The sequence below is a fragment of the Cyprinodon variegatus genome, unplaced genomic scaffold, assembly GCF_000732505.1.
Source record: "Cyprinodon variegatus isolate N-32 unplaced genomic scaffold, C_variegatus-1.0 Scaffold1379, whole genome shotgun sequence".
Taxonomy (NCBI): Eukaryota; Metazoa; Chordata; class Actinopteri; order Cyprinodontiformes; family Cyprinodontidae; genus Cyprinodon; species Cyprinodon variegatus.
This window is the reverse complement of record NW_015151832.1, coordinates 61,762-80,421: the sequence shown is the minus strand read 5'-3', so window position 1 is coordinate 80,421 and position 18,660 is coordinate 61,762. Positions and strand designations below refer to the sequence as shown.

At 43.9% G+C, this 18,660-nt stretch overlaps 1 protein-coding gene across 7 annotated transcripts in view; it reads right to left on the bottom strand.

The window, feature by feature from the left end:
- The window catches only part of LOC107103124 (ribonuclease inhibitor-like), a 61,825-nt gene that overhangs the window by 29,680 nt on the left and 13,485 nt on the right, over positions 1-18,660 (bottom strand). For 4 of the 7 annotated variants that reach the window (XM_015402657.1, XM_015402651.1, XM_015402652.1 and 1 more), the window contains exons 3-4: positions 14,009-14,191; positions 1,858-2,034 (exon numbers count right to left, since the gene is read on the bottom strand). In XM_015402657.1, coding sequence (XP_015258143.1) covers positions 1,858-2,034; positions 14,009-14,191 — 360 coding nt within the window. The remainder of the gene's footprint in view (positions 1-1,857; positions 2,035-14,008; positions 14,192-18,660) is intronic. The other 3 variants (XM_015402654.1, XM_015402658.1, XM_015402655.1) reach the window with 2 other exon arrangements.

The window sequence follows — 18,660 nt, the reverse complement described above, 5'->3', positions numbered from 1 at the left end:
TTCAAATGTAGGAAGGAAAAGGAAAATGGATTCTGAAAAATAAATACTGAAGTAAATAAGAAGTAAATAAGTCAGAAATTAAAAGCTGCTTAAGTTCAGTAACTAAGTATTTCTGTCTCCAAGCGACTCTGACAGCTGACAGATTGAAGAGGATGGGTTCTCTCTGAGCCGGTCCAAAAGAACAGCAGCTTCAGGACAAAGCTTTAATGTCTTTGTCTTTTCTTCCTAAAAATTAGTTTTAAATCACTTTATTTTATCCAAGTTATTCTAAGATGTTTGTGGTTCTGGTTCTACTCTAGAGGAACCAAATCTCCTTCTGAATGGAAAGATGATAATCAGAAATGAGTAATAAAGCTATCTTATCTTGTCTCATTATCTGAATCTTTCCCAAATCAAACTGAAACATCTCCATCATTACTGTTTTATTTTTTATATTTATATGTTTTAAAAACAAAGCGGCTCGTGTATGACATCATCCACACATGCGCGCTGGAGTTGTGACAGGCAGCCCGGGCCACAGGTGGCTACGCTCTACCCCTTCTATTCATTCGGCTAGCTAATCTGAATTGTTCAATTCCATTTGGAGAGCGAGATCATCTGTGGTAGTAGCACTAGACATCTTCCAGGCATGTTAGTAAAACTAGCAGCAGTTCAGCGGACAGGAAGAATGAACGGTAGCCGGCATGCGCTGATGACCTCATACACACTCTGCTTTGTTTTCAAATAAAAATATAAAAAATATAACCCTAGATTTCTGGGAGAAAGTGATTTGTCTACATGTTATGAATGCTGGCGTACCATAAATAATAACTTGTAAACAGTTTAGTTTGTGCCTTCAACTCGTTGCCCATAGGAAGACGTTACTCGGATATAACCTAATGGAATATCTTCAGAACAGCTCCAAATGACACAAAACTTAAATGGGTGAGTAGAACATGATGTAATAACGTAAAATCAAAGGCCCAATGTAAAAAAAAAAACAAAGTTCCCCTTTAACATCATTTGACTGATTTTCCTCTTTTTTTATTTATCAGTCCAAAACATTTGAAAGTTGAAACATCTGGAAAATAAAGGTCAATATTTAGAACATCTGGAACAGGAAAATAATTAATTTACAAGGTAAAAGTCTGAGAAATGTTATTGTGACATTTGGACAGCAGCTGTTTTTTAAGAAAATATATTGGAATATAATGATAAACAGAAAGTGGCCTGTACTTATATAGCATTTTTTCAAGTCAGGAGACTTGACCAAAGCGCTTTACACTACATTCATTCACCTATTCAGGCACACACTCACACACTGATGGTGGCAAGCTATATTGTAACCACAGCTGCCCTGGGGCTCACTGACAGAGGCGAAAATGATTAATAAAAATCAGCATTAAAGTATCAGTGAATGATTTGGTGTGAATAAACAGAGAAAGGTGTGGAATTATATTTTTCCTTGGCCTGTTTGTGAGATAAAATGTTACTCTGTCTTTCCTCTCTTCCTGAATAGGAGTGATTACTTAGAAGCTTTATTGAGATGAAAGGAAGGAGGGTTGAAAGGGAGTACCCCCCCCTAGGTTAGATAAGGGGAAAACATAGATAAACACGTCAGGATTATCACATCCTGGGGTGAATGGGAAACCAATGGTATCTCTTTCCTTTGATGAACTACAGTGTTTCTCTTGGGGGATGTAAATGTGTGTGTGTGTGGAATCCTCTTATAAGCAGGGGTAGGATACTACAGCCTCAGAATCGCACTCACAGCTGTTTTCAGCTGGTTTGTGCCATTCTCCTCTGCAGAGTAAAATAAAACCTTTTCTTCCTTGGATATCAACTCTCAGTGCCCATTTTTTACTCCACAATACTCACCTCAGTTTCTTCACTTTGCAGATTGAACTCTCCAGTATCTCACACAGATGCTTCTTTCCAGAGTCTTTAAAGGATCCACAGATTGTCTCTATTTCCACTTCAGTCAGATGAAGGTTGGACTTCAGAGCTGAGGCCACAACTTCACATCCAGCTTCAGAGAGAGAACAGCCACCAAGTCTGTGATTAGAGGAGAAATAAAGTCAGTTCTAATGAAATCAGACAATCTGGATGATAAACACATACTAAAAAATGATAAGCAAACAGTGATGTCATCATCTGATGAACATCTGCTCTCCACATTAGTGATGGGTCCAGCAACAGCGATGCGTCGGTGCATGCGTGGAGCCCATAGAGCAAACCACTGTATTGGTGCGTGTGTCGTTTCCAGAAAGTCATGTGACCGATACAGGAGTTGTTTCTAACTGACTGACTCACTAAACTGGGTTTAAAAACGGATCTGTCAACATGATACATCTGCTGAAAAAATGTCTCATATTTTGCAGTTTATTATTAAAATGAGCAATAATTTTAGAGCCTAAAAGGAATAGGTACTTTTCAGCCATTGTGTTTTTATTTTAACTTTCTCATTATGGCGTCCTTTTCCTCTCAGTTATCACTCAACTTATCTGAATTAAAGTTAATTTCGAATTTACTCTTAGTTTGTTTACAGTTTTTACTGTACTTATTGTTTTGAAATTATGTTTTAAAGTCCTAGTCCACAAGCATCCTCATTCGCATTTCGACCCTAAATATCACGCTATGTTATATTTTTACATTTATTTGCTACATTTGACAAATATCAAATATATTTTCAATTTAAACATAGATGTGAAATAATAAAACATAACCTCCAATAACAAATGATATCATTGTACTAGGTCATCAAATCAATTCAGTTTAGTCTGTCCAGCAAGCTGCCTGTAGTGTCTTTAAATGTCCAGCAGGTGTCAGTATTCTGTGAGACAGTATCAATGCAGCATCAATCCAGTTTGGCTTCAAGATGCCTCATTAACCATCACTGCTCCTCATCAATGTCCTGTGTTTGACACCACAGAGAATCTCTTCAGTCTCTTCAGGTCCTGGTTCAGCTGCAGACCTACTGTGTCTCTGCTTTAGTTAGAAGCTCCATTAAAATATTTCTGTAAATCTTTATACACATCACAGTTAAATCCAATAATTATATCAAGCCATTTCTGGATAAAATAACTCTTCCTAAATTATGAGAGAGTGACCCTGGACTCACCACCGTCAACAGCTGAAGTCCAGGAAGCATTAAAAACCATGCCAAATAATAAAGCGCCACGTCCAGACGGGTTCCCTACTGAGTTCTATAAAGAGTTCTGGGACATTCTGGCCCCAACGATTCACAGAATGCTGCAGTTAATATGAATTCTTCCACCATTAGTCTCCTGCTTAAGCCAGGCAAAGATCCAATATTTCCAACCAGCTATCATCCCATATTCTTAATTAATGTGGATATTAAAATAATCTTTAAAGCTTTAGCAAAACGATTACATAAATTTACTCCTCTCACAATCCACCCAGATCAAACTGGTTTCATCAAAGGAAGGCAGTCAGCCGCTAACACACGCAGACTGCTGAATTTAATAGATTATTCCTACAGTAAAATCTTAAATCCTATATATTGGCTTTAGATGCAGAAAAAGCATTTGATAGAGTAAACTGGAAATTTGCTACTCTACATAAATTTGGTTTTGGCAATTCCTTTATAAATTGGTTAAAAATATTATACAGCTTCCAAACAGCCTGTGTCAGGACAAATAATCAAACATCTTCCAGCTTTTGTCTCCAGAGGGGCACCAGGCAGGGATGCCCGCTCTCCCCCTCACTTTTTGCTATTTTCATTGAGCCTCTAGTTGCTACAATCAGACAAACTAATGTGGTTAAAGGTATAATAGGCATGAAAATAGAACATAAAATTTGTCTTTATGCAGATGATGTATTACTTTATCTTCAGTACTCAAACACTTGCCTCTCTCAAGTGTTTAGTTTACTAGAATCTTTCTCAAAAGTCTCAAAATACTCTATAAATTGGTCTAAATTTATAGTACTACCAATTAGTTGCTCTCTACAGAATCCCTTAGGTATACAATTGCAATCAGGAAATGGCAAATATTTTGGAATTACTGTGTCATCTAAATTAGATGAGTCACCAAAACTCAACCACAACCCTCTTTTGACAAAAATAGAAGAGGAGAAAGATGGAAATCGCTTTCGATCTCCCTTATAGGTAGGGTATCCTCATTTAAGATGGTCTTACCCAGAATTAACTACCTATTTTCAATGATCCCATATAAACCATCACCCAATTGGTTTAAATCTCTAGATTCTTCCATCTCTAAATTTCTTTGGAAGGACAAACCCCCTTAAAGACACTACAGAGAACTAAAGACAGAGGGGGACTAGATTTACCTAACTTCCAAAACTACTACTTAGCAAATAGATTACAATACATCTCTATATGGATAAAAAATAATTCCTTAGATGAGCCCTGGATAGACACAGAACAAGAAATATGCAGTAATATCATAATCTCAGATTTGCCGTTTATTAGCTCTAAGATCAAACAGCACCCATGTTTTAAAAATATTAACATCAGCTCTTCCCTGACAGCATGGTGGGAATTTCTTGAAATAACAAAGTCATCACTTATCCCATGCAGTCATACACCCATCCGGAATAACCCTGACATTCTACAAAAAAATAATATTATAAACTTTCCGTACTGGAAGAATAAAGGTATTACATATCTGGATCATTTGTTTGAAGGTACGGAGTTTATCACTTTTGCTAGCTTAAATTTGCAATGTGGCATTAACAAAAATAAATTCTTAGAATATGAGCAAATTAAAGCTGTAATTAGAAAAAAAATTAAGCATATTGATGGAGGTTTACAAATTCCAACTAATATATCAGAGTTTCTAGAGTTAAACCCCCCAAAACTACTGTCTAAATTATACAGGACACTGACTAAACTTGATGATACAATATCTCTTCCTATTACTAAATGGGAGGAGGATTTATCAGCCAGCTTTGTACAAAACATCTGGGCTCAGATATGTCTAAGAACTTTTAGCATGACTAGAAACCCCAATTTATAATGAATACAATTCAAAATCCTCCACAGAGTGCACTATACAAGTAAAACATTATTCAAGATGGGTTTGGCACAATTTAACATCTGTCCACAGTGCATAGGTAATCATCTTGATAATTATATTCATGCATTATGGTTATGCACGCCGGTTCAGAACTTCTGGGTACAGGTATGTAAGGACTTATCAATGTGCCTGGGTTGTAAAATCTCACTTTCTCCTTCAGTTTTATTGCTCGGTGACTCTGAGGGAAACTCTATGGAAAAAAAATCAGTTTGCATGGCTTTCACTGTTTTATGTATCGCAAAGAAAACTATCCTCATGAATTGGAAAAGTAAGGATAAACTCAGCATCAATCAGTACAGAGATCTGTTGCTGGATCATATTAATCTTGAGACAGCATCTGCATTCCCATCAGACAGATCTCTCTGGGCTCCCTTGATCGACTCCATCACTTAGTGTAGTGGCGGGCTGTGGGGCGAGTCCTATGGGGCGCGGGGGCTGGTTCAGGGGTCCTTGGGTCCTGGAGGGGTCAGGGGGCACTCAGAGCGGGGTGCCTGGTGGGTCTAGCCCAGGGGTCTGTTGCCCCAATCGGGGCGGGGCCTGGGGCGCCTCGGGGGGTCCTACGGTGGCCGCATGCTCTTGGGGGGTTCAGTGGTGGCAGACGTGGGCTACCGACCTGGTAGCTGTGCAGCTGCTGGGTGGGTAAGGGGTGGGTCCGAGGTCAGAGATCGCTGGGGCGCGCTGCCCTCGGGCAGGGGCTCCGGTGGGCGTCGGGGTTCGGGTTCTGTGGGGAGTGCTGCTTGAGGTCTGGGCCGGCTTACGCCCTGCTGTCCAGCCCTGCCGCGGCCTCTGGTGTGCTGGGGTGCCTCGGGGCCTGTTGGGCTGGGGGGCATGGACATTAACACCTATGGCAGATACTTACCCCTTCAGGGGTTTGCACTCTGCTAGTGGGGGAAGGGGAGGGAGGGGGAGTGGGAATGATCTAGGCCTGGATGTCTTCTGTCGCTTGTGTGGTAAGTGGTTTGACTGTTAATGTAGGGGAGTATCAAATCTCTGGAAGGGGGGCGGGGGTGGTGATGGAGGGAAGAGGATTTTAGAATGGCTTTGGGTCTGGCCGGGGTTGTCACCCCTTATTTATTTATTATTATTATCATTATTTTTTTGGGGGGGGGATGGACAGGATGGGGGGGTTGTTGGCCCTGTGCCGGGCTGGCTGGTGGGTCCTACTGCCGGTCCCTGGCCCCCCGGCTATGGTGGTGAGACTGGTTGGACCCCCCTCTCCGGTGGGGCTCTCGGGCCTATTGGAGTCTGCGGGGGAGCTGGTCCCCTGGGAGTGCAGTAAGCACCTCAGTCCTTTGCTCCCCATCCCTGAAATCCTTACTGGAGGGCCCCACCTTCTGATGACGTTCCCCACCCCAATATTATTTTGCATTTTAGACACTTCCATCTACAACATTTTCACAACACACATATATGTAGGGCATTTTCCGGGGGTTGGGGTCAAGGTCATCCGGGGAGGGGGCTTATTTTATGGGCCTCACCACGGTCGGCTCCACCCATCCCGTCTCGCAACCCCTGTTCCCCGGGTGCCACCCGGAGTCTGGGGCCTGGAGCCGCCTGGTCTGTGGTTTCGGTGGGGGCCGGTGCCGGGGCCTATGTGGCCTACCATGGCAGGTCTGTCACTTCAGCTCTACCCAAAGAAGTTTGGAAGGAGGGGCATGTAGTGGCAGGTTGAAGTAGCTCTTGTTGGGGGTGCTCCGGTCCGTGTGCGGGGTGGGGGGCCAGGCTTAAAGCAAGAATGAGATGGGTTGGTGTGGCGGTGTTGCCATTCCCCTCCCCCCCATCCGGATTTCAGGTTCACTTATTGGGTCATCCAATAATCCCGGGACCAACCACCGGTGCTGCTGGGTCTTGGGTCCTGGCATTATTGGATGTGAGCGTTATGTGTGAATGTGTGTCTGCGATTTTTATCATTATTTTTCTTCTTCTGTGGTGCGAGTGGGGGCACTAGGGTGGGAAGGCGTGAATGAGATTGAGTTTTTTTTTTGTTTTTTTTCCAGGTTGGGGTCTGAACTGCCCCTTCTCCCAAACACATCTCAAGTCTCCGCTAAGTGCAGAGCCCATTCTCCCCATCCTGCTCTCCCTCCGCTGGCTGGTGTCGGGGCTCGCCAGTGCATTGGTGGAGCTCGGTGTTTTGGGGTGGATACCCGGGTGGCTGCTGGCTCATTCCTGGTGGCCTCTCCACTGGCCCAGGCCATCTGGGGCCTTGCTGGGGCTGCTGTCTGGGGGTCGGGCACCCCTGGGGCCTCGGATCCCTGGGGCCCAGGACCAGATTCACTTCAGGGTGGCTGGCTGCCGGGGGGGCCCGCAAACTCATCCCTGCGGCTCCCCAGGGCGCGGCATTGCGGTAGCTGGGGGACTTCCTCGGGGCTGTCTCTCCTCCTCCCTTGGTGGGGGTTTGATTTGCTGGGCTGGCCCCTCCTTGGTGCCTTTGCTCTTGGGGTCCCTTTGGGTGTCTGGGGCTTTGGATCTCCCAGCGCAGGACTCAGTCTTCTGGGGGCTGAGCCTCTTCGGCTCTCCACAACCACTATTGAGCTTTTTTTCTATGGATAAACTTTACATGCACAAGTGCACCCTCACAAACAACTAGAGGTGCTTGGTTCCAGGTACTCAGAAATTCACTTCCATACAGAAAGCCCACATCCATATCTTCAGGTAACACAGAGTACATGTCAGACTTAATAATACTACTTCAGCGATAGTCTCAAGGTTGTGGCTTTATTGTATGTCTCGTACCAGGTCTTTTGGTTGTGCTGTTATTTTTGCATCTTGTTGCAGGTAATGAAGCAGACTGGAAATGTTTTGTCATTGTCTCCTTTCTATCTCCTCTTTCTTTTATCTTTTATCTTTTTTTCTTTTTCTTCTTCTGTTATTCTGCTCTATTTACATTGCTATGTCCATATAAACTGTAAAACTCCCTGCATAATTATAATAAAGCAATTTATATGCATGAAACAACTGTAGCAATATGGCAATTGCCATATAAGCTCCTGTCACACCTTGATGGTTTAGCCAGTGTAGGTCAGACGTACGAAAAAAAACGGGCAAAAATGCAAGTGTACAAATACGTTGGATAAGTTATTTGTACTTATCCTGTCTCATTCAGTAGAAATCAATTCTATGAACAGACGAGGCCAAACTCAACCTTATCCTTTCATTCAGTTCTGACTTTCATGTCTAACCAATGCAAGTTCTAATGATTTGCTGTTATTGATCTTATTATGATTTTATTCAGTACCATGTTTATCCATAGCATGATGTGAAGGTTCTTAGAAATAAATGTTATAATTAATAAAAAGGGACACACATAACTGCACAAGCAGCCTATTTGTCTTTTACTAGCTCACTGATTTACCTTCATTCTGAGATTTGCACTGTAATGTTATTAGAATAAACAAATATACTACATCTGACCTCAATGTCTGTAGTTTGCAGAGGGGAGACTGGAGAAACCCACTGAGCTCCTTCATTCCAGGGTCCAGCTTGGTTCCTCTCAGGTTCAGTTCTGTCAGATGGGATGGATTTGACTTCAGAGCTGAGACCAGAGAAGCCCAGCTGATCTCTGACAATCTGCAGCGAATCAATCTGAATAAAGAATCAAATATTTTAGCTGAATTCAACAGGATGCAGATTAAAACTTTCCATTAAAACATTCCAGCAGTATATGTGACCCCGGCACATGATGAACACTAGTTCAAGGACCATTGGTTATTTTCCTCACTGTCACTATGATGATCCAATCATAGAGCATCACTGAACATATTCTCTCTTTGGCCAGGGTCACTGAATATACAGTCATGACCAAAGGTATTGAGAATGACAGAAATATTATATTTTTACATGATCTGCTGCCCTCTGGTTTTCGTGTGTATGTCAGATGTTGTCATCACATACAGAAATACAATTGCAATCAAATTATGAGTAATAAAAGCTTTTAATGACAGAATGAGTTAATGCAGCAAGACAATATTTGCAGTGCTGACCCCTCTAGTTCAGGACCTCTGCAATTCTCCCTGGCATGCTTTCAATCAACTTCTGGACCAAATCCTGACTGATAACACTCCATTCTTGCACAATCAATGCTTTTATTTTGTCAGAATTCCTAGGTTTTCATTTGTCCACTCGTCTCTTTATGATTGACCACAAGTTTTCAATCGGATTAAGATCAGGGGAGTTTCCAGGACATGAATACCAAACATCTATGTTTTGTTCCCTGAGCCAGTTATATATCACCTTTGGTTTATGGCCAGGTGCTCCATCATGCTGGAAAAGGCATTGTTCATCACCAAACTGCTCTTGGACGGTTAGGAGAAGTTGCTCTCGGAGGACATTCTGGTACCATTCTTTATTCATGGCTGTGTTTTTAGGTAAGACTGTGAGAGAGGCGACTCCCTTGGCTAAGAAGCAACCCCACACATGAATGGTTTCGGGATGCTTTACAGTTGGCATGAGACAAGACTGATGGTAGTGCTCACCTCGTGTTCTCCAAACAAGCTTTTTTCCAGATGTCCCAAACAATTGTAAAGGGGATTCATCAGAGAAAATTACTGTATCCCAGTCCTCAGCAGTCCACTCCCTGTACCTTTAGCAGAATATCAGTCTGTCCCTGATGTTTTTCGTGGAGAGAAGTGTCCTCTTTGCTGCCCTTCTTGAGACCAGGCCTTGCTCGAAGAGTCTCCACCTCACAGTGCATGCAGATATACTCACACCTGCCTGCTGCCATTCCTAAGCAAGCTCTGCATTGCTGGTAGCCCAATCCCACAGCTGAAACACTTTCAAGAGACGGTCCTGGCACTTGTTGGTCTTTCTTGGGCGCCCTGGAGCCTTTTTGGCTACATGAAACCTCTCTCCTTGAAGTTCTTGATGATGCGATAGATTGTTGACTAAGTTGCAATATTTCTAGCTGGATTCTCTTTCCTGTTAGAACATTTTTGTGCAGTGCAATGATGACTGCACGTGTTTCTTTAGAGATAACGAAAGTTACCACTGTAACTACGGTTCTATGAATCCCAGATGACCGCCAGAGGCGGTGCTTAAAGCACGAATGATCACTCTTGCACATGCACAGGTCAAGAATCTTGTACCAACATAGTCACGTGTGACCTCCAGTGACACTGGTGAGCCTATATAGTCATGTGACAGCGACAGCTCAGTCCCTTAATCTTCTCGCGAAAAACACAATGATACAGGGGGACCGTGCGCTCTGACGGTCATCCGGGATTCATAGAACTGTGGTTACACTCGTAACTTTCGTTCTTAAAGCACTGATGACGATTACCAACAGAGTCCTGAGGAATCACACACAGAAACAATCAACCGAAACATGCCTACCTCACTGGGAAGATGGTGCGCGCCGGGACAGGATCCCATGCATTGGGTGAAGGAGGGCTAAGTTAACCCTGTAAAACCTAGCAAAGGTATTCGGGGATGACCAAGAGGCTGCTGAACCAATAGCCTCCAGAGTGACACCAGTCATAGCGGCCCATGACACACTAATGCTCCTGGTGGAATGGCACCGTACACCAGCGGGGGGTTGGTGGCCCTGCCGAATGTACGCTTGTTCCACTACATCCTCAATCCAATGCGCAATGCGCTGTTTAGAAAGGGCGTGCCCCTTGCAGGGCCCCCTGTAGCAAACAAACAGACTATCTGACTGCCGGAGAGAAGCTGTGAGACAGACGTATGCCTTCAGGGCAGAGAAGCTCATCAGGCCCATCCGCATTAATGCGAGCAGGCTGGTGGGGCACATTGTGGCTCACGGATGAAGCCACCTTAGGAAGAAACGCCGCATTAGGCCAAAGAACCAGCCAGGTTCCAATGGCAGCAGGAATTGTGAACAGACAAGGCATGTAGTTCACCCACCTGTTTCGCCGAGGCCATGGCGAGAAGAAAAGCTGTCCTCTTTGACACACACTCAAGGCTTGCCTCCGCCAATGGTTCAAAAGGAGGAGAGCACAGGGCAGCGAGGACAATAGAGAAGTCCCACAATGACACAACAGGGCGTGTGGGAGGTGCAAACGTCGGGCACCTCTCAAAAACAAGGAAACATACTTATTACGACCCACCATATCCCCACCGAATGCCAGCAAGAGATGGCAGAGACATAGACTTTCAGAATGGATGGAGAGCGACCTTGAGAAAGCAGTGTTTGATGGAAGGTTAAAATAACAGAAATAGGACAGTGTACAGGGTCCTCCTTTCTTCCCTGACACCAGTGGCTAAAAGCCTTCCACTTATGGGCGTACATCAGTTGCATGGAAGGGGCCCTGGCATTAGTCATTGTTTGTCCGATGTACCCGCCATACTCCGAGAAGGAAACGCCGGGTCCTGTAGTGACCGCCCAGCTATGACAGAAGGTCCTTCCTGCAGGGAAGAGGCATTGGAGAGCTGCAACAGAGCCTGTGCAGCAGTGGAAACCAAGTCCTCCCTGGCCACCGGGGGGCCACCACAAGGAGCTGATGCCCCTCCTGAAGTAAGGGCTATCAGGGGAAGCGGCGGGAATGCATAGAGCAGTGCCCCTTGGCCAGTCGTGTGACAGTGCATCCTGACCTAGGGGACTAGTACTGTCTGCCAGCGAGAACCAAAGTGGGCAATGTGTCGTCTGTCGGGAGGCGAATAAGTCTACGGCTGCTCTTGCAGACCTCTCCCAAATAGTCCCCACTACATCTGGGTGGAGCCTCCAATCCCCCGGTGGTGGACGCCCTCGAGATAGGATGTCGGCAGGAACATTCTGCACCCCTGGGATGTGGGCCGCCCTCAGGCTGGCAAAAAGAGGGGCTGCACAGGTCAAAAGCTTCTGGGTCAGCCTCAGTAACGTCATTGACCGTGTTCACCCTTGATGTGTAAAACAACCGACGTGTTGTCTGACCGCACCAGAACTTGCCTTCCCTGCAGGATCGGGAGGAAGTGCACAGCCACCAACTCCAGAGCGTTGATGTGGTGCCGCTTTCTCGTGGAGACCATGTCCCCCAAGCAATCTGTTGTTTCCAAAATGCCCCCTATTCTGTGGTGGAAGGGTTGGTGGAGACAAACTCCCGAGGGGATAGCAGCGAACCTAGTGGAACCCCCCTCGTCATGAATGCTGCATGTCGCCACTGAGCCAATGACGCGAGGCATTAAGGGGACACCCGCAGTTTTCTGTAATGGTGCGACACACGAGAAGGGTCCAGCCTTCTCGGGCACCATCAATGTGAACTAGGAGCTCCATGCAGGGATGGACTGGCAGTTTGTCTTTCCCTTAACGGGCAGAAAAGCTGCTCAGTCCAGGGATGCGGACCTGCTTCTATCATTATACAGAAATAAAAACAACAAAAAGCAAATAACCCTGCAGCAGGAGAACAGGGCTGATTTCAGAGCAGAGGTGGAGCCTGGTGCGTCTTTGATCACAGGAACAGAAAGAAACGGATCAATCCAGACCAAAGATAGAGATTAAACCTTAATACAGACTCAGAGCAGGAAAAATTAAAGTTACAGCTCAATCAATGTTCATCTCATGTTTTGGAAATCTCTCATCATGAAGAAAATAATCAAATGTGTTTTAAGGATCTGACTATTTGACAGAGATTCAACAAAAGCTATTTAATCAGTTTCTAAGATTCTCTGAGTTTAAAAATGTTTGTTTATTAGATGATCAAAGATTCAGATAAAAGCTTTTCTAAAATAACTCAGAAGCTTAATGATCATCAGTGAAAAGCTTTTCTCATATTTTAGTTAATTCAAAAAAAAATTGAAGAAAAAAATTAAAAAGTACATTTTTTTTATAAAACTTTCAGGTTCTTATAAATTAAAAGTTTTTTCCTCAAAAGATAAATAATAACATTTGAAAACTTTATGCTTCAAAATAATTTGTCTGCTGAGAAAACAGGTTAATTTAGCTATTTTTTCATTGTGTTGGTAGAGAGAACATAAAAATTCTGACTGGGTCTAGTTTGGTTCTAGATTCTAATTTCAGACAGGTTGATATAGATTGAAGTCAACAGAAGTCCTTCATCAGCAGCTGAATCCATTTAGAGCTCTGCTATTCACACCGTTAAAGCTGCAAACAGAATCAACATGGACATTTCCTCCCTAATAAAGGGGGAATGGACGGGGAATGTCTGTGTCTCACAATCTGATCCATCAATGTCTCCAGCCTCTTGTCTTTATCCATGTTTCTATCAGTGTGTTTCTACAAACTAACTGGGCTCCAACTGGACAGATTCTCTTCCTGATTTTCCCTGTTTTTTTGCAGCTCTTATGTCATGTTTTTATCAATATGTAGAGAAGAAATGAGACAGTTTGGAGAAAGGAGGGAGTAGAAAGTCCAGATATTTGGCTTCAAATGTAGGAAGGAAAAGGAAAAAAATATTCTGAAAAATAAACACTGAAGTAAATAAGAAGTAAATAAGTCAGAAATCAAAAGCTGCTTAAGTTCAGTAACTAAGTATTTGTGTCTCCAAGCGACTCTGACAGCTGACAGATTGAAGAGGACGGGTTCTCTCTGACCCGGTCCAACAGAACAGCAGCTTCAGGACAAAGATTTCATGTCTTTGTCTTCCCTTCCTAAACATTAGTTTTTAGATCATCTTATTTTATTCTAGTTATTCTAACATGTTTGTGGTTCTGGTTCTACTCTAGAGGTACCAAATGTCCTTCTGGATGGAAAGATGCGAATCAGAAATTAGAAATAAAGCCATCTTATCTTGTCTCATCTTTCCCAAATCAAACGGAAACATCTCTATCATTACTTAACATCATTTGACTGATTTTCCTAATTTTTGTCCATCAGTCCAAAACATTTGAAAGTTTGAACTTCTGGAAAATAAAGTTAAATATTTAGAACGTCTGGAAAACAGGAAAATAATTCATTGACAAGGTAAAAAGTCTGAGAAATGTTATTCTGACAAGAAAATATATTAGAATAAAATGATGAATTAAAATCAGCATTAAAGTATCAGTGAATGATTTGGTTTGAATAAACAGAGAAAACTCACCTCAGTTTCTTCACTTTGCAGATTGAACTCTCCAGTATCTCACATAGATGCTTCATTCCAGAGTCTCCAAAGGATCCATCTCCATAGATCGACTCTATTTCCACTTCAGTCAGATGAAGGTTGGACTTCAGAGCTGAGGCCACAACTTCACATTCAGCTTCAGAGAGAGAACAGCCACCAAGTCTGTGATTAGAGGAGAAATAAAGTCAGTTCTAATGAAATCAGACAATCTGGATGATAAACACAGACCAAAACATGATAAACAAACAGTGATGTCATCATCTGATCAATGTACTGTGTTTGACAGCACAGAGAATCTCTTCAGTCTCTTCAGGTCCTGGTTCAGCTGCAGACCTGCTGTGTCTCTGCTTTGGTTAGAAGCTCCATTGAACCACAGTGATGGAGACAAACAGAGAAGCTCAGCAACAGGTTCAAACAGCTCAGGCTTCATGTTCACAGAAAAACACTGAAGGTTTTAGCAGCAGCCTTAGCTGCCTGTGAGCAAACCTCCCTATTTGTTCATGTTGAGCTCTGAATGCTGTCTGCTTCAGGAACATGGATGGAATCTGGATCCACAGAAGATCTTCATTAACATCAACATAATTTCCATTGGAAGAGAAAGGAATGGATTAAATCACCACTCACAATTACTCCTCACCCATGGTTCCTTTTTAAAAAGTTATAAAAAAAGACAACATTTTGTGTTTAAAGTACAGTAAATACTGTGTTTTTATATACAGTACAGTAAATACAGTGCTTCAGTTAATGGAAGAACACTGATAGCATATGTTTGCTATTCAAAGGTGGTGAAGGTGATGACATCACTCCTGCTGGTGCTTCAGAAGAAGTGGAGCATTTGGGAGAAGGTACAGTAGAGCAACAACATGCACCAAGTGACATGAACACCACCAAACACCACCATTTGACATAAACTGCTCTCAGCTGGAATACTGGCTTTCTTGGCACTACAGCACTATTCTATTAAGTGATTTTGTTGTTGGATTTTGCTGTCTGTTGCTGACTTGCAGTTACATCAAACGTGAGTGTTTATGTATTCCAACCTTGAATTTGTTAGGATCCTCAGGCTTGCCCTCCAGAGGGCGCTGAGGATCCTCTTCTGCCCTGTGTTTTTCACTTAGGGTTGGAGTTACTGTGGGGACCTGGAGACTACCCTCTGTCTCCAGCCGAGTGCGCTAAGGGGCTTCTGGAGCTGGAACCTTCCTGCACACCTGTTGGTAATCCTCTCATCAGAAGACCTCTCCTTTATAAGCTCCTGCCTGACCTTGCTTCCACGCCGCAGTGTTGATCTTAGTTGGAATCCTGTCTCTTCGTGAAAGCTCTGGATGAGCTTAACCTCCTGTCTCCTCGTGGAGCTCTGGATGAGCTTAACCTCCTGTCTCCTCGTGAAGCTCTGAATGAGCTTAACCTCCTGTCTCCTCGTGAAGCTCTGGATGAGCTTAACCACCTGTCTCTTCGTGAAGCTCTGGAAGAGCTGTCTCTCTGGCAACCTGTCTCTGGCCTGCAGCTCTGGGAGAGTTGCATCACAGAAAACCAGTCACAAGCCTGAAGCTCAAGGAGAGCTTAACCAGCTAAACTGCCCTGGTGAGCCAACCCGAAGATCCCTACTTGGTTGTAACCTGAAGACTTCTATGTGGAGTTTCCCTAGAGGTTCCCATGTGGATTTTCCCCTGATGTTACCTGCTGAGAGCTGGAAGCTCAGCCTGAAGATTCCTTCGTGTAAATCCCCTGTTGTTCTCTACAGTGAGCTGGAAGCTCAGTCTGAAGAACCCTTTGAGTTAATCCCCTGTTGTTCTCTGCAGAGAGCTGGAAACTCAGATCATGGACAGCCATGCTAAGCTAGAAGCTAGATGCTTAGCTTTTCATGTACTCTGTTAACCAACCGTCTTCCGTTCCCGGCACATTCTCCAGTGAACCAGCTCACCTGCCTGAACCAGTTCCCATGTCATTTTCATGTTAGTGTTCTTTAATAAACTCTTTTGGACTTTTAACCCAGTTTTCCGTGTATGTGTTCTGCATCTTGGGCTTAACTATTTAACCCATCATGACAGAATTTACTCTAGGTTGATGTTTATTACTATTCTCGGGTATAAAGATTTACTATTGAAACATGATATGATACGATTATCTATGTATAACTCTAACCTGGGCACTATTTTTGTATTGATTGACTTTATTGATCTCATATGGGAGAAATTTAATCGCTACATCGGCTCAATAGTATATATATATATATATATATATATATATATATATATATGTATATAAAAATGCAGCACTACATACTATCCCTACTAAAGACATAACTAACTGAGACCAATGAGCTGATCTACTGCACAGCTGCAGTGATCCTAGAGATGTTTGGCTATAAGATAAACACCACAAGCCACAAAGAGCATTACCCCCCATGGAGGAGAAGGCTGGAGGCACAGATTAAGGCAACACGAAGAGAGGTTAGTCAGCTCTCAGACCTACTGAAAGGTGTAGGGAAGAGGTTACCTAAGTACAACAAGCTGTCGATTCCTGAGGCTCTAGAAACTGCCAAAAAAAGACTCACCACCCTGGCCACCTGCCTAAACAGATACAAAGGAGAAGCAGAAGACAGGAGCATAAACCAGATGTTCTCCACCAACCCATCGAAAGAGTACTCACAGTGGAAGGGTAATAATACAAGATCAGATCCACCCAGGGCTGAGACTGAACAGTACTGGAGGATATTATGCTCAGTGGCTAGTGGATCTAAGAACAGATCACAGCAATCTCCAAGAACAAGAACCAGTAACCGTTACAACGGCAGACGTCCAAGAAAGAGCGGCAGGTATGAAGAGCTGGACAGCACCAGATCCGGACATGATCCACACCTACTGGCTGAAAAACTAACCACACTTCATGCAAGCCTGGCCGCACAAATGAATCAACTGCTGATGGATGGGACCCACCCAGAATGGTTAACCCAAGCACAGACAATTCTGATCATGAAGGATCCCCAGAAGGGAACAATCCCTTCCAACTACCGGCCAACAACTTGCTTATGTACAACATGGAAGCTCCTGTCAGACATCACAGCGGCTAAAATGAGTAAGCACATGGCTCAATACAGGCACTCTTCCCAGAAGGAAATAGGCAGTAACACCAGAGGAGCCAAGCACCAGCTACTGGTGGATAGAGCAGTCACTCGAGACTGTAAGACAAGGCAGACAAATCTGTGCACTGCCTGGATTGACTATAAGAAAGCCTACGACTCAATGCCACATACATGGATACTGAAATGCTTGGAAATGTACAAGATCAACAGGACACTAATAGCCTTCATCAAAAACTCAATGAAGCTGTGGAAAACAAGTCTGGAAGCAAATGCAAAGACAATTGCACAAGTCACCATCAAGTGCGGCATATACCAAGGTGATGCACTATCCCCACTGCTGTTCTGCATAGGCCCGAACCCCCTCAGCCAGATCATCACAAAGACTGGCTAAGGATACCAATTCCAAAGCAGAACACTCATCAGTCACCTCCTCTACATGGATGACATCAAGCTGTATGCCAGGAGTGAGCGAGACATCGACTCACTGATCCACACTACCAGGATCTACAGCAATGACACTGGAATGTCATTCGGACTGGTCTGGACAAGTGCGGTCGCATGGTCTCAAAGAGAGGGAAGATATTCAGAACCGAGGGGGTTGAACTACCAAAAGGCCACAGTACAGATGTTCAGGACAGCTACAAATACATTGGGGTGTCACAGGCTAACGGAAACCATGAGGAGACAGCAAGAAAGACTGTCACAGCCAAATACCTACAAAGAGTAAGGTAGGTCCTGAAAAGTCAGCTGCATGGGAAAAACAAGATTCAAGCAATCAACACATATGCCCTGTCAGTCATCAGATGCCCTGCTGGTATAATAAACTGGCCAAAGGAGGAGATAGAGGATAGTGACATCAAGACGACAAAGCTCGTCACAATGCATGGAGGGTTTCACCCCAAATCCGGCACCCTGAGACTGTATACCAAGCATAGCGAGGGAGGCTGATATAAGACCACTGTCCAGGATGAAACAACTAAGACCCAGGAGTACATCAGAAAGATGGCCCACAAAGACAAATGGCTTGGCGAATACCTCAGGCAGGAGAAAACCGAAAGTGAGGACAAGAAAGATGAAGGAGAACCATCAGGGAGGGACATGCCGCTGCACAGTGTGTAACACACAACAATAGAAGAAGTGGCTGATATCAAAAAATCCTACCAGTGGCTGCAAAAAGCTGGATTGAAGGACAGCACAGAGGCACTAATCATGGCAGCACAAGAACAGGCACTCAGTACAAAATCAATAGAGGCTGGGGTCTACCACACCATGCAGGACCCCCGGTGCAGACTGTGCAAAGATGCCTCTGAAACAATACAGCACCTTACAGTAGGGTGTAAAATGCAGGCAGGAAGTGCATACATGGAGCGCCATAACCAGGTAGCTTTCATAGTGTACAGGAACATCTGCCATGAGTATGGGCTGGAAGTCCCAAGGTCAAAATGGAAGACACCTACTAAGGTAGTTGAGAATGACTGAGCTAAGATCATATGGGGCTTCAAGATCCAGACTGACAAACTGGTGATGGCTAACCAATCAGACATCATGT